Source organism: Arachis ipaensis, chromosome B3 (assembly GCF_059453495.1).
Source record: "Arachis ipaensis isolate K30076 ecotype BB chromosome B3, ASM5945349v1, whole genome shotgun sequence".
Lineage (NCBI taxonomy): Eukaryota > Viridiplantae > Streptophyta > Magnoliopsida > Fabales > Fabaceae > Arachis > Arachis ipaensis.
The window spans coordinates 123,098,972-123,113,568 of NC_142438.1; the positions used below are offsets into that span (position 1 = coordinate 123,098,972).

A 14,597-nucleotide genomic window follows, 5' to 3' on the forward strand; every position below is an offset into this window, starting at 1 on the left:
TGGATCTATTTTTGATATTCTTATCCGGTCTTAGATTCAGTAAAATCATACCAAATTAGTCTCAAAATATTTAAGTCTAAACCGAATCTTTGAATCGGATTGGATCATGTGCACCCCTACTGAAAACATTAAAAGACTAATAAAAAATTTAAAGAAACTTTTAACTTTTTAATTAAGAAGTTTGTTGGTTTCTTTGTGTATTTGTATTATTTATGAGAGAAAAAAAAAAACACTAATACAGGAAGTTAGGAAGTCAATTTTGATGCATTATATATAAAAACATTTAAATATATGCAGTAATCATATATTATGTTATTAAAAAGGAATTTGGTATAGTAATTTAAAATCCTATTAATAAAAGCAAGGATACTAACAATATAGCAATAGTAGTACTATATATGTATTTAATTAAACAACTATATCATTACAAATAATTGCTTTTCGTAAATATCATGCGAATAATTCTTTAAAAACAAATATATTAAGTGTTTGTTTAGCTTTACTATTTTGATAAAAAAAAATTTTTTTAATAAATTTTTTTTTATTTTAATGTGTTTGATAAATTTTTAATAATAAAAATAAAAATATTAAAAAAAATTTTAAAAAATTATTTTTTTGAAATATTATAATTTATATTTTTTAAAAAATATTTTTTTCATATAATAAATAAATAAAAAAATATTTTTATATTATTATACTAAAAAATAATTAATAAATAAATAAATTTATAAAATATCTAAATATAAAATTATTTTTATTTTTTTATAAGATCTTTATAAAAAAAAACTCAAAAAAAATTTTTTTTTTAAAGCTCGGCAAAACAAGTCCTAAGTGATTATGTAAAATAACTTATAACACATCAAAATTAAACTCAACAAATTATTGTCTATAATTGTTTTGGGGGGGTGGGATGTGATCAAGGTGTGAAGATTGGCCTGAATTATTAGAATAATAATATAAGTGACTTGTAAAGTTTGGATGTGTCGTAAGTCGTAACAGAGATCGGGGAAGAAGAAGCACTCACATTATTAGTAGCATAAGTATATAGTAATCCAAGTAGGTTTTCACATTCCAATTCGTCCTGCGTTGATTGTTGACTTCACTGATACTCGCTGGAATTGGGAAATGGGGACTGCCATAATTCGCAGGAGCATCACCCGCTACCTCAACCACCCTTCTCTTCTTTCTGCTTCTTCTTCTTCTTGGTGTTTGAGTCAGCAACAACATGCGCGTGTTTCGAACCCCCTTTCATCATTTCTTCACACCAAAACCAGCGGTGGCGGTGCAGCACTTCCTTCTTACATGCGAGGAGCTGTGTATTGGGAACCCAACAAGCCTCTCACCATTGAAGAGTTCAACATGCCTCGACCCAAGGCCGGGGAGCTTCTCATCAAAACCAAGGGTATATTCAATCAATTACTATTATTATGAGTTTGATCAATCCAATGTCGTGATTATGAATGAATGCATTTGCAGCTTGTGGAGTTTGCCACTCTGATTTGCATGTTTTGAAAGGTGAAATCCCTTTCTCAAGTCCATGTGTTGTGGGTCATGAGATCACTGGTGAAGTTGTTGAACATGGACCTCTCTCGGACCCCAAAATTATTGAAAGGTCAACACTTGCTTACAATTCTCAACAAACACTCTCTTTCACTGTTTCCCTATTAGTGTTTTGTGTCTGATCATGTTCTGGTTCGTAACAGTTATTATTTTTCCATATTTCAGGCTTCCACTTGGATCTCGAGTTGTTGGGTCCTTCATCATGCCTTGTGGCAACTGCTCCTATTGTTCAAAGGTACTAATATAACCATGGATTTAGAAAATCCACTCTATATCCCAACTGAATTATCGTTTGCTCTTGATGTTTTCTAAAATGACATACAGGGCCATGATGATCTATGTGAAGATTTCTTTGCTTATAATCGTGCAAAAGGAACACTATATGATGGTGAAACTCGATTATTTCTTAGAGGCAGTGGTTCGTATTATTTCCATGTTATTCGCAAATGTTCTTGTAATGTTTTATAATTTCATACTAAGGGCCTGTATATAAACATTCTCAATTATTTGTTTTGACCTACTACATATTTCTATTTTCTGCAATGGCAAGAATATCTAATCTTAATAATCTGATCTTTTGTTACCCGAATACTGAAAATCGTTTGCAATTTATATAGGAAAACCAGTATTTATGTATAGTATGGGAGGGCTTGCAGAGTACTGTGTTGTGCCAGCAAATGCTTTGTGTGTATTACCGAAAGCATTGCCATATAGCGAATCTGCAATTCTAGGATGTGCTGTTTTTACTGCTTACGGTGCTATGGCTCATGCGGCTGAGGTGCGTCCTGGTGATTCTGTTGCTGTTATTGGAACTGGGGGTGTTGGTTCTAGGTAAATGAACCAATTTTCAAATTAATGTTACACAGTTGAATCTTGCTCAGCCTTGCTTTTTATTATTTTTGTTGTGTTCATAGTCCTTGCTTGAGCTAAAACAGGTTAATAATTAATAACTAACCCTTGAAATCTCCATGTCCTGTATTTTTTCTATTTGTTTGATTAATGTGGAAGCTAGTTAATTAGAGAAAACATTATATAATGATGTCTCACTTGCCTTACACTTAAACTACACACAAAATCACTTCACTCTATAGTATTCAACACAAATTAAAGAAAAAAGAAATTCTATTTAGTATTTACAAAAATGATAAATAATAAACTTGGTTTATAAGTAATGAAATGAGACAATGCCCGTGAGCAAATAAATAATAAACTCCCCTTCAAAAATAAATAATAAACTCACTTTGGCTTTTATATATGAAGTGGATTTTGGGGAAAACATCATATCAACTTTGCTTAGCTGGATTTAGTCACAAAATAACGGCGGCGGTTTGACTTCGCTACTTGGTTTGCCACAGGAATTGAATTCCACAATTTTGTTTTATTTTCTGCTTATTATTTTAAGGAGAAATTAAGACCAAGAAGGCAACAATCACGTTCAGTAGTTTGTAGCCAGTTTGTGTGTGATTGAAATTGAAGCTCAGCCACATCTGTTAAGTATCATACTCATTTTATTTGGTTCTTCATTATCACTTTTTGGCCAAGATTGCTTATGACCCCCATTTTTTTTTTAATTTTTTTATGAATTGTTGAAATTTGCTGGAAATTTGACATCTAACTAGATTATATGCACAATTTTATGAACTGTTAAAAATTGCTGTAGAAATCGTGAGCAAAGAATTTGGAGAAATCTAGAATATTTTATATTTATGTTCTAATTTGGCCATTTTCTTACATCAGGGGAATTGGTGCTAATCAACTACACTTGTTTTCCCTTTTAACAGTTGTTTGCAGATAGCTAGAGCATTTGGTGCCTCAGATATAATTGCTGTGGATGTTCAGGATGAAAAGCTACAAAAAGCAAAGACATTTGGTGCTACTCACACTATAAATTCCACAAAGGAAGATCCCATCCAAAAGATCATTGTATATGAATTTCCCTTTTGCCTCGTTGTTTGACATTTACCTGTGTTAATAATTTAATATCCCTGTGAACGAGTACTTGTGTGAGAAATTCCACTAGGAAACTGTCCAAGCAACATGATCTTCTGTATCTCTAGAATGACATCTCTGCATCAGTAAAAATGTTGAAGAATATCTACTGAGTATTTTTTTGAATGAAAAGAAAACAGGGTTTCTTATTGATTATGTATTAGATTGTCATTAGCTTTGTCTATACCTTCCGATTTTTAACTCTTTCAAATCAATACAATCACACAGGAAATTACTGGTGGGAAGGGTGTTGATGTTGCTGTGGAAGCCTTGGGAAAACCTCAGACATTTGCCCAGTGCACACAGAGCGTGAAGGACGGAGGAAAAGCCGTGATGATTGGACTGGCACAAGCTGGTTCTGTGGGTGAGATGGATATAAACCGGCTTGTTCGTAGAAAGGTGTGCAGTCTAAGTATCTTTTTTATTGCTATTGTTGTCAACAATATTACGGTGTAGCTCTCAGTTTGAAATGAAACTTACCATTCGTTTATCAATGCTTATTTTGTATGCCATGTTAAAAGAGTTCTATCTGATGATGAGTTACATAACTTCCATATGAAAAAATGGTTTTGATAGAATATCATTTGATACATGCAGGAAAAGGCTTCTGTTCTTGTTGTTTCTTCCCTTTTTCCTTTCTTGAGAAAAAGAATCTCTTCATCTAAGCATATTAAACTTGTATTTGAGCAGATACAAATTATAGGGTCGTATGGAGGGAGAGCCAGGCAAGATCTTCCAAAGTTAATGAGATTAGCAGAATCAGGAATATTCAATCTTGAGCATGCTGTTTCTAGAAGATACACCTTTGAGGAGGCAGCCAAAGCATTCCAAGATCTCAACCAAGGAAACATTGTTGGTAGAGCTGTCATAGATATAAACTAGGCCAATGTTCCAAGCACTGTTGCAAGGTGTTGGGGTCCTGTGCTGTGTTATGATCTTGTGATAAACAAAACTAATTGCAGTCAGATGACATGCTCAAATAAAAAGGGCCTATTCTTTTAATGCCGGTTTGCTTCTATCAAGTTTTTTCCTGAAAGTTCCTAATTGGCACCTGATAGTTATGGTCTCAAACCATATTTCAAAACCAGAAGGGGTTACACATGATTTCCCCTTCCAATGTGTTATCTTCGCTTCTTTGCTATATAATATCTATTCATTTCTTTACGAAACTGTGTACGATGTCAGAAAATTATGAAGCAATTTGAGTTAGTCAAGTGGTCAGTTCATTCGTCTACTTAAACAAATGTCGGAAGTCCGAATTTCGCTTTTTGCATGCAGCAATTTATTGGCTAGTGGTAGATTCTTAAATGAAATTCAAATCCGCGACGGATTTATCTTTGACCTGTCGGACTAAAAAATACTGTAAGCAACAAAAACAAACCTTTTTTGGGGGGTGAGGGGGGGGTGGGGAGGGCAGAGTGAATAGACCATTCTTAGTACCAACAATTTTTAGTCGCAAGATCAACATCAACAAAATTAATGGAAGAAATCAATACCTTAAATTCAAAAGGAAAAGAACTCATTTTTTTAAAAGCATATAGAAAGAATTCTACCAGTCTAATCTCGCAACCATGCTTAAAATTCCAAAGCATGTATCATACAAGGGTTAAAAATTACTACATCTAATTTAATAAGATAATACGATTATATAAAACAACGAAAATCATCTCATTAGGTGGAGTTGGTTATATAGATCAAACGATGGCATTGCATTCTATCATGTATCATGTCTAATTGAATGTTAATCTTCTTTCCACATGTCAAAATCATCTAAGACGAGATTCTATAATCTTTTCTACAATAGATGCTACTCAAACTTTTCTGTTATATCTTCATTCCTTTTTTGTCCATACATATGGTCTTTCATCCATCATAACATCCTCATCTATGCGCATTTATGTTCATGTTCACCCTTTGTCGTCCAACACTCTGGTCCATATAACATAGCCAGTCTAATGACAATATAATAAAAAAAAATTTCAAATTTTAAAGATATTTTTCTTCGCATATAAAACCAAACAGGCAAATAGTCACCAAAAAAAAAAAAAAAAACAGGCTAACACACTCCGCCACTTTTACATCTTTAATTTATCCATTATCTTGCATAATACACTTAAGATACCTAAAATACTTTACTTATGGTAGGACGATTTCTCAAATTTTCACTTTTGTATTATTGTTTTTCCTTTGCCTATCAAACTTAGATTCTATATAAGAGCTTATGTTCAAAACGTATTCCTCTAAAACTCCTCTCAACAACTAGCTTCTGATTTAAATCTTCTAAGACGAAATCCAATTTTTTCAGACAAGTACGAAATGCTTGAAAACCACTAGTAAAAATAAAATTAATGAGACAATAATAACCCTCATACATCATCTTAATAAAATCCTTGACCATTAATTTCTATTTTTCGTATATACTAAAAAACTGTGAAGTGCATTCTACATTTTCAAAAAACCATATTAGTTAAAGGCAATCTTGTACCAATCTGACTCTGCTATTATTTAAAAATGGGACATGTACAAAATTTCCGAAACAAGCATGTGCTCGTTCATCTAAAAATGGATAGGAAAAAACTAGTTAATCCCTAAAATATTCTCCACTGAAAGTTGTACTTTTCAACGGTTAGAAAGATGCGCCATCATCTAATCTACTTTCCACTTGTTAACATAATTGAGGAAAGCATTTGCAGGGTTTTGCCTGGGAGGGGCTCGAACTCGAGTGGACCTTCGAAGGACAGACTCATCCGCTGCAATCCTGTGCATCAAATCCTTCGATCTTTTCTGGAGTTCAGAACTGTAAGCCAATAAAAAGAGGAAAAGAATTTCACCAACCAGAGGGGGAAAATGGATAAAATATAGAAACTTCAACTATTACTTAAATCTAACTGCATCAGTAATCATATTTCAGTTCTGCCACAACCAACAAAGATATAACTTAATCATTAGTATACAATGAGAAAGTAAGTCTAACTCACCATACTCTACTATAATATTTTTCCAGTTGATTTCGCAGTGCCCTTTCGCGCTCACCCTTGCAGTTCAGTGAACCCATAAATGCATCAAGCTACCAAGCATGCCGGCAAATGTGTTAGAGAGAGGAATATATATGAAGAAAATGCAAATATAGCAAGCAGCAGGCTATATTTATCTGGTACCTCTTCCTTACTGCTGTAGTATCCCCACTCCTTCGAATCAGAGTTTTCAACAAATATCCTTCCATCACGGCGAAACCACCAATACCTATTATAATTTCTGTCCTTACCTAATGGGCTTCTACGAATAGGCCGTTTCTCCATCTCACGTTCAAAATATTCTTTCTGTATAATGAAAAATTTCAATAAAAGAACAATTCAAAGAAAAGACAACAACAATCTAAGCAAGGAAATAGGAAGCACCCTCTGTTCTTTACTATTCTTCTCTGGTGAATCCTTATCACTCTTAAATTGCTTTGGTAATTCTTTTCCATTTTCTGTTGGTTGTTTCGGCTCTGAATTTGGCTTCTTGGACTTAGGCATGTTCTTTGGAGCAGGATTTGAGTGTTTGATCAAACTGCAAATTGGATTTTTAAACGGGGAAAAGAAGTGAAATGCATAACTATTAACTACAACACAAGGAGAAGATATAAAAATAGGTGACTTGAGTTATGCACAAAGGTAATCAAGAAACTGCACCCAAGATAAAATCTAACCTTCCAATTGTATTGTCTTCGCTAGATGATTCTATCTCTCCATTTCTTTTCTTTCCGATGTGCCCATTCTGTATATCATCATCACTGTTTGATGAGACGTTTTCACTGTTCAGGTGATGTCCATTCACAACTTCATTGCTCTCTATCTCAGCTTTCAACATCTCTTTTTCTTTTCTTCTCTTCCTAGCATCTTCCAGCACTTCTTCCCTCCTAGACACCCCAAGCACATGCCTCTGTTCAATAATCTCACCCAACTTCTCTCTAAAAATTGTCGTTTCAATCACTCGATTGACCAATTCATATAGGATTTCTAATTTAGCATTGATATCTACAAGGCCATAATGTCCCCGTTTTATGGTTGCTTCACATTGCCGCAATTCAGGAACATTGATCATTTCTAGAAAATGGCATAGATATTCTGTCCAGTTAACCATTGTAATCTGGAGAAAAAAGGAATAAGATATTGTCATATCAAAACAATAACAGGATAAGCCAATAATATACCAGAAAGAAGAGGAGAAAGTTTCAATCGATATAAAATATGGACTAATATTTATTGATTATGCTAAAAAAAAAATTATCTATGCAGATGAGATGGTAACCTTGGACTTCGTCCTTCGGTTTTTCACTGCTTCAGTGTATTCACTATCATCTTGTATAAGAACCCGAAAAAGAGCTGCATGTGACTCCACAAGGAGAACAATGTTGCTGTCCTTGTGGCAGATTGCATTTTCAAAATCTTCTAGAGAGTAGGGCAACAAGTGCAACACTTTCCCAAAAGTGGTACAAAAATCCCAAACCATTAAGAGATTTCCTACACAGTTCATGGGGACATTGAAGTCTCTTGATGGAGAAGGGCGATTAGCCAAAACAGGATCATGTGGACTAGGCTTCACTAACAAATCATCAATTGGATATTTGATTCGCTCAACCTTGTGCTGACCATTTTCTGGAAAATATGAGAGAAACCACCTTTCAGATAAAACTAAAATCACAAGGCAGCTTATATTATTTTAAAATAAACAAGAATTAAATGCAGTGAGAGCTGAGTAATGGTGTACAATTTCATCAGGCAATCGAGATTTCTAGACCATGAAAAAAAAATACTAAGATACACGAGCCTCCCTTCTAGTAAACTGCAGCAACACACCACCTTATTCCAACAAATATTAGTATAAGACAACATAGAGAAAAATGACTGAAAGAACTAAAAATAGATCAAAGTAATATTCTATTAAAAATTTTCTTTATTAAACAGAAAAATGAAACATAAAAGGATGAAACATATCAAGGTGCAACAAAAGTTGCTTAAATGTACCTTGCTGCTCTTCAGTAGAACCATCAAATTCTGCCCCATCCAACTTCTTCCTTTTACAGTTTTCAGTTTCATCCAGTGATTCCTAAACGTTAAAAATTTTACATAACTTAATAAATTTATTAAAAAAATATACAAGCCATATATTAGAATCTGTGTCCTGTCTTATCGACCAGAATAGAAAAAGAAACAGAACCATATCTCCCTTCTTATGTCTACCTCAGTTTTTCTTTTCTTGGAGCAGGTTAGAAGTCCATTTTTGAAGCAAACTCTTCCTCTTAACTCCTCGGGTATGTCAGTTGAGATTCCATGATTTTTTGCCACTTCTTCATGTAAAACCCAAGGAGCATTCCTATATGTCGATTCCCGGATAAAAGACTTCAACATATTTCTGCTGAATAATGGTTTCTTTAGTACCAAATCTTTTGCATTGACTTCTGCTTTTTCACCTATATTCTTGTCTTTGTCAAGCCAAGCTACCTCATAATAAAATTTTTCAACTCCTTTTGGGATGACTTTTAATATTCTGCAGGGGTATAATTCATTGTCCTTCTTCCCATGCAGTTCAGCACCCACAAAGAAACGTCCTTCCAATTTTTCAGCAATGAAATCAGCAAGATCCTTCAAAGGGAGCATACCTGCAAAACCAGTAGATCCATAAGCAATCGACCACATGAAAAATAATAAATATTTTATAAGAAAAGCAATATAAATGCAAAATCAAACAGGAATCTACATTTGTCCCACTGCAAGGAAAATATTCAGCATATCAATGTTCATAATTCCAAAGGATTTCCACAAGAAAATCAAAGTCTTGCATACTTGTCCACCAGATGAATTTAGAAACCACTTTCTACAACAAATAGAAAGGACCTCTCACAGTGGGTCAAAACTTCATCAAATGAAGGAATATATGAAAACTGAACTCAATAGATGCATCCATGGACGGGGATCCTCTCAATTGGAATATCCACTAGACCACGTCAAGTATGAATTTCAACATTGATTGACAAAATGGGCCTAGCATGGATCCCTATAAGAGTATCCAATCAATGGCAAAAAATCCACACTCGACATGGTTAAGTGAATTTCTAATTTAGAGGATGCATCCCATGCAAATGCATAGAGTTAGGATCAAATTACACCGGTGTACTTTATTCAAGAAAATACATTTTTCATTAAAAAAAATCATTGAATCTCAAACAGATACTGTAGGATTACAAGTAAACTTTATATTCTAAGCAAAGATGCATTTCACAGTCATCTTACTTTCTGAAGAAGACGCTTATATAATGTATATAAAATTAATCATCTCACTACCATACATATGCACTGATAGAGTTAAATTCAACAAAAAAAAAAAAAAAAACAATGTCAGAATTGCTCATGCAGGACAAAAGGAAATTATCTATAATATAATATGCCAGAGGAAAAACAGGTATATTGTTGTACATATCAACATATATTCATCTCAGAAGTCAGGAAAGAGTAGTCTTACTGTACTGAATAATCCTTAACACAGAAGCCCTTAATTCTTTTGGAAACTGTTGAACTTTCTCAGAGGCACTTTTTTCTGACACCAAAGCCTCTTCATAAGTCAAGTTGGTTTTTCCAGTTACTTTACACATCCAAATCCTCTGGCGATATAGATTTATACGGTTCAAATAATCGCTACTTAAGGTTAAGGCATACTAGTCATTATCAGCACATTGTTAGCATTGAGTGTCAAACACAAAAGACATATATTATCAATGGACTTCACAAGAATTGGTCCAAAATGCTTATTCACAGAAATTAAATTTAAATTTTAACCATGTTGTTTGAGAGAGGGGGGAAATGGTAGAAAGAAAGAAAGAGGATTACTACAAAGGATACTTATAATCTCGAAATATTTCCTTTGTAAATCGAATTTGATAAACATGCTCGTCTGGCTTCAAGTCCTTAGGTGGATCAGCCAAGGAAAAAGGCTTTCTCCTCAGAAGAGGCATTGAGAAAGAATCTCAGGTCCTGTCAAACAAAGAAAATCACCCAGCTTGAGAATTTGACGGCACATAAATCTTTCACACTCTTGCACAACTTGAACAAGCTAAAGCAACCACAATACATAAGCAACATGAATGCCAATCAAAATCAACCTCAGCATAAAAGTTAATTTTAACTGGCTGAACTCATTCTTTACAAAAACTATAAAAATGTAACCCTTGATTGTAAGAAGAAAAAGAATTGTCTTCTCTTTCTGTCTATTTGGTGTCCATCATCAATCACGGGTGATAGCTTAAGAACAAGCCAAAAGAAAATGTTCAAGGTCAGTTTAGAAGAAAATGTGTAGAAAAATGTCACGTTGAAACTTGTTTTTCAACTACATCGCAATCTCATGCCATTTCGATTCATCTATGTGTCTCCGAATCAGAAACCCTAGACAGCCCCCCCGGAAACAAAAGTGACAAAACAAACGAACCCACAAAGATTTTCACTACAAATTGAAAAAAATAAATAAAATACACACACCCCTTCACGAAGATGCACTGTACAAGCAATGCACCCAACTAATGACCGAGAACAAAGGTTTGGAAAGTCCAATACGTTTGGTTTCAATACCCACAAAAGAAAAACGAATAAATAATACATCTTTACTCATGAAATGCACACTATGCATTGCTCTTCACTGAAAATCAGAGCACTAAGCACCGAGCAGGTTCCCAAGAAGAAAACCCTATTCGGCGGAACCACGTGAAACCCTAGAACGTGCCCTTTTGGGATCTCTGAATAAAGACTCTTGCGTAACAAAAACTACGCATTCCCAGAAGCATATAACGTAACACCGAATGTTCCAAAAGAATAAAAACAAGCAAGAACATAAAAAAGCGCCATCCTCCATTTACCAGGAAAATTGAAATCAGCAGAGAAAGGGAAAATTCAGAAATGGGCAACCACCGAACGGAACTTTGTTCCCGCCAGAATCAAATTGGTAACAGTTGAAAAAAACTTACCAAAAAACGGTCAAAAGTTGCCTAGTGAGAGAGTGTATGTGCGTGAGGAACAGAGTAAGAGGGAGGAGAGGATCTTACAGTGAATGTTGGAGGCGAGAATAATGTGAGGGAGAAGGGGAAAAACGAAAGAGTTTTGGCTCCGATTTCGTATGTTTTCGTTTTGATTTTTTTTTTTTTTTTTTTTTTTTTTTGGTATATTCAGTGTTTTCTTCAAGCGAAGAAGTTTCTCACGTTTTCTCTTTCTCCCTCCTTATGTGTGGGAAAAATAACACACCATTTTGTATATATATTTGAGAACATTTTTATAACTTATTTTATATTTATATTTAATAATTATTTATGTACTATTTAACAATAAGATTAATAAATAATAATTTGAGTTTAATATCTATGTAGTATAACTGTATACATAGGTATTAATTACTCATATATTTTATTCTTATGCATGACAAGTTAACAACCCATATCAACCCCTATTTAATTATTTATTTTGTTAACAAAACTTTTAAAAACACGAGTTAAAATATTTAATAAAAATTACGTTATAAAAAAATTTAAATAATTAAAATTTTTAATAATAATATATTTAAGAAAAATATAAGAGATTTTTACAAACGAAATCTTAACAACCATATTTATTTATTAGTAAATTTTTTTAGATTTATTACACATCCAAGTAATATTGTCATCCAAGTTCAATCAAATAGATTTAACACCAACGAAAATCATTCTCATTAAAAAGAGTGTGATTACACGCACACGCACCATTTACGTTATCGTCGTCGTCTTCTTCTTCTACACATTCTTCATCCTCCTCCTCTTCCTCCTCCTAATTCTTCTCCTTCTCCTTTTTCTCCTGCTCTTTCTTCTTCTTCTTATTCTCCTGCTCTTTATCATTCTCCTTTTTCTTCTTCTTTTTCTTCTTTGCGTGTTTTTTTCTCATCGTCATTCTTTTGTTAGTGTTATTATTGCTGTTATTGCAGTAGAAAGTGAAGGAGGAAAAGGAGAATGAGTTTTGAATTGTGCAGAAGAACGAGTCTAAATGCACCTTAATTCACTCAGAAATGAACCAAAATTTTATAATGATTGCGACACAATTAACTCAAAAATGAACCAAAATTACATAATGGACTGCGACACAATTAACTCAAAAATGAACCGAAACTACATAACAATTGCAACACAATTAACTTAGAAATGAATCGAAATTTATCATAATGATTATGACACATAAACTCAGTTCGAAAACAAGTGCACAAACAAGACTGAATCATGAACAAAAATACATCCAAAATCAATTTTGGATCAAACAACATCATTAATATATTTCTTCTTTTTTTTTGTTTGATATTTTCTTCTCTTTTTTTTATTTTAATCCTCTTAAAAGAGTGAAATAAGAAGAACTATAAGAAAATGAAAAAAGAAGGAGAAGATGAAGAAGAAAAAGATGAAAAAGAAGAAGAAGAAGCAGCAGTAGAAGATGAGGAGGAAGAGGAGAAAGAGTTTTGAATGTGCAGGATAATGAGTTCAAATGCACTTTAATTCACTCAGAAATGAACTGAAATTATATAATGATTGGGACACAATTAACTCAGAAATGAACCGAAATTACATAATGGACCGCGACACAATTAACTCAGAAATTAACCGAAATTACATAACAATTGCGACACATAACTCAAAAATGAACCAAAATTTACCATAATGATTACGACACATAAACTCGGTTCGTAAATAAGCACACAAACAAGATTCAATCATGAACAAAAACACCTCTAAAATCAATTTTGGATCAAACAACGTCATTAATATGTTTCTTTTTTATTTTTGTTTGATATTTTCTTCTCTTTTTCTTGGTTTTATTACTCTCAAGAGAGTAAATCAAAAAGAATTTTGAGAAAATAAAAGAAGAAAGAAGAAAGAGTTTTGAATTGTGCAGGACAACGAGTTCAAATGCACCTTAATTCACTCAGAAATGAACCAAAATTATCTAATGATGATTGCGATACAATTAACTCAGAAATGAATCAAAATTACGTAATGACCCAACTTCTAGCCCGTCATGACCAAGGCTAGCAGCCAGGCACTACTATTTAGCTAATTGTAGATACTTTAGACCATATATTAAGTATATACATATGAGCCTGTTGCGCTAGCCAAGAATCGTGTATCTAGTCGCGCATATTGGAATAATTATAAATTAAGCAGTTAAATACAGGAAACGGAAAAAGCATAGCATAGCATAGCATAATCATCTCATACATGAAACGCCCGCAGGCTTAATTCATCACAAAACCCAAGTTCATACTTAATTACATACTTCATTTTAATGCTTACAGGCCCCAACTCACAAGAGCCACCCTAGACTAAGACCCGATCTACTTTATTAAATAAATAAAAAGAGTTATCCCTCTAAAAAGAATATTCAAGAGCTAGGGCAAGGACCACTAATATTAATACTACTACCATTACTACTACTACTACTATTGCTGATACTAGATATTCGAAAAATGCTGTCACAATATGCTGAAGCGAGGGAATCACTCTGACGCGCCTGTGATATTGCTGCTGCTCACATCCTCTGTCGAGTCCTCTTCCCCGGTCTCAAAAGAGCTAGAGTACAGATCCGCCATCATCTGGTCAATCCATGCCTTTGAGCTAAACTCGGTTGAAGGTGCAGAACTAGAGCTTTCAGGAACTTCTAGCCCATCGAATCCTGGCTCAGCTACAGAAGATGGTGGTGGAGCGTCAAGCATAGGTACATCAGGAACAACTTGATCCTCATCAGGATTGAACCATGGTGGATACTCGGGTATGTCAATGAACGAAGACTCCGGTATTGGCTCTGCCATGTTCATAGGATAAGGCAGAAAAGGATACTTGCCTCTGCCGGGGTGAAGCTCGGATAGTAGTGTACCATAAGGCATGTCAAGGTCAAACTCCTGGCTGAGCAGAGGGTGAGAGAAAGGACGGTCGAGAAGATAGTAGGAGTGTGTATGCAGACTACCCCAAAACATCGCGCTCCCTGTCGCGAGGTCCACAAAGCTGCCGT

At 34.1% G+C, this 14,597-nt stretch overlaps 2 protein-coding genes across 5 annotated transcripts; one reads left to right on the plus strand and one right to left on the minus strand.

The window, feature by feature from the left end:
• The first annotated feature begins 832 nt into the window (after positions 1–832).
• LOC107630902 (GroES-like zinc-binding alcohol dehydrogenase family protein) lies at positions 833–4,551 on the plus strand. The gene is made up of 8 exons (XM_016334186.3): positions 833–1,402; positions 1,477–1,612; positions 1,726–1,795; positions 1,885–1,978; positions 2,178–2,391; positions 3,342–3,483; positions 3,778–3,948; positions 4,240–4,551. Exons 1-8 carry the CDS (start codon positions 1,126–1,128, stop codon positions 4,429–4,431), a joined length of 1,296 nt encoding a protein of 431 aa, XP_016189672.1. The 5' UTR covers positions 833–1,125; the 3' UTR covers positions 4,432–4,551.
• Positions 4,552–5,939: 1,388 nt separating this feature from the next.
• On the minus strand, positions 5,940–11,803 carry LOC107630901 (DDT domain-containing protein). 4 transcript variants are annotated; one of them, XM_016334185.3, is made up of 11 exons: positions 11,624–11,803; positions 10,431–10,562; positions 10,054–10,226; positions 8,775–9,193; positions 8,559–8,640; positions 7,843–8,189; positions 7,241–7,680; positions 6,948–7,101; positions 6,708–6,869; positions 6,528–6,616; positions 5,940–6,346 (listed from the first exon to the last, which is right to left on the minus strand). In XM_016334185.3, the coding sequence occupies exons 2-11, from the start codon at positions 10,541–10,543 to the stop codon at positions 6,196–6,198; spliced, it is 2,130 nt and encodes a 709-aa protein (XP_016189671.1). In that variant the 5' UTR covers positions 10,544–10,562; positions 11,624–11,803; the 3' UTR covers positions 5,940–6,195. The 4 variants fall into 4 exon arrangements, with proteins under 4 accessions (XP_016189671.1, XP_016189669.1, XP_016189670.1 ...); XM_016334183.3 differs by having other exon boundaries at positions 11,438–11,799; XM_016334184.3 differs by having other exon boundaries at positions 11,546–11,757.
• Positions 11,804–14,597: the final 2,794 nt, after the last annotated feature.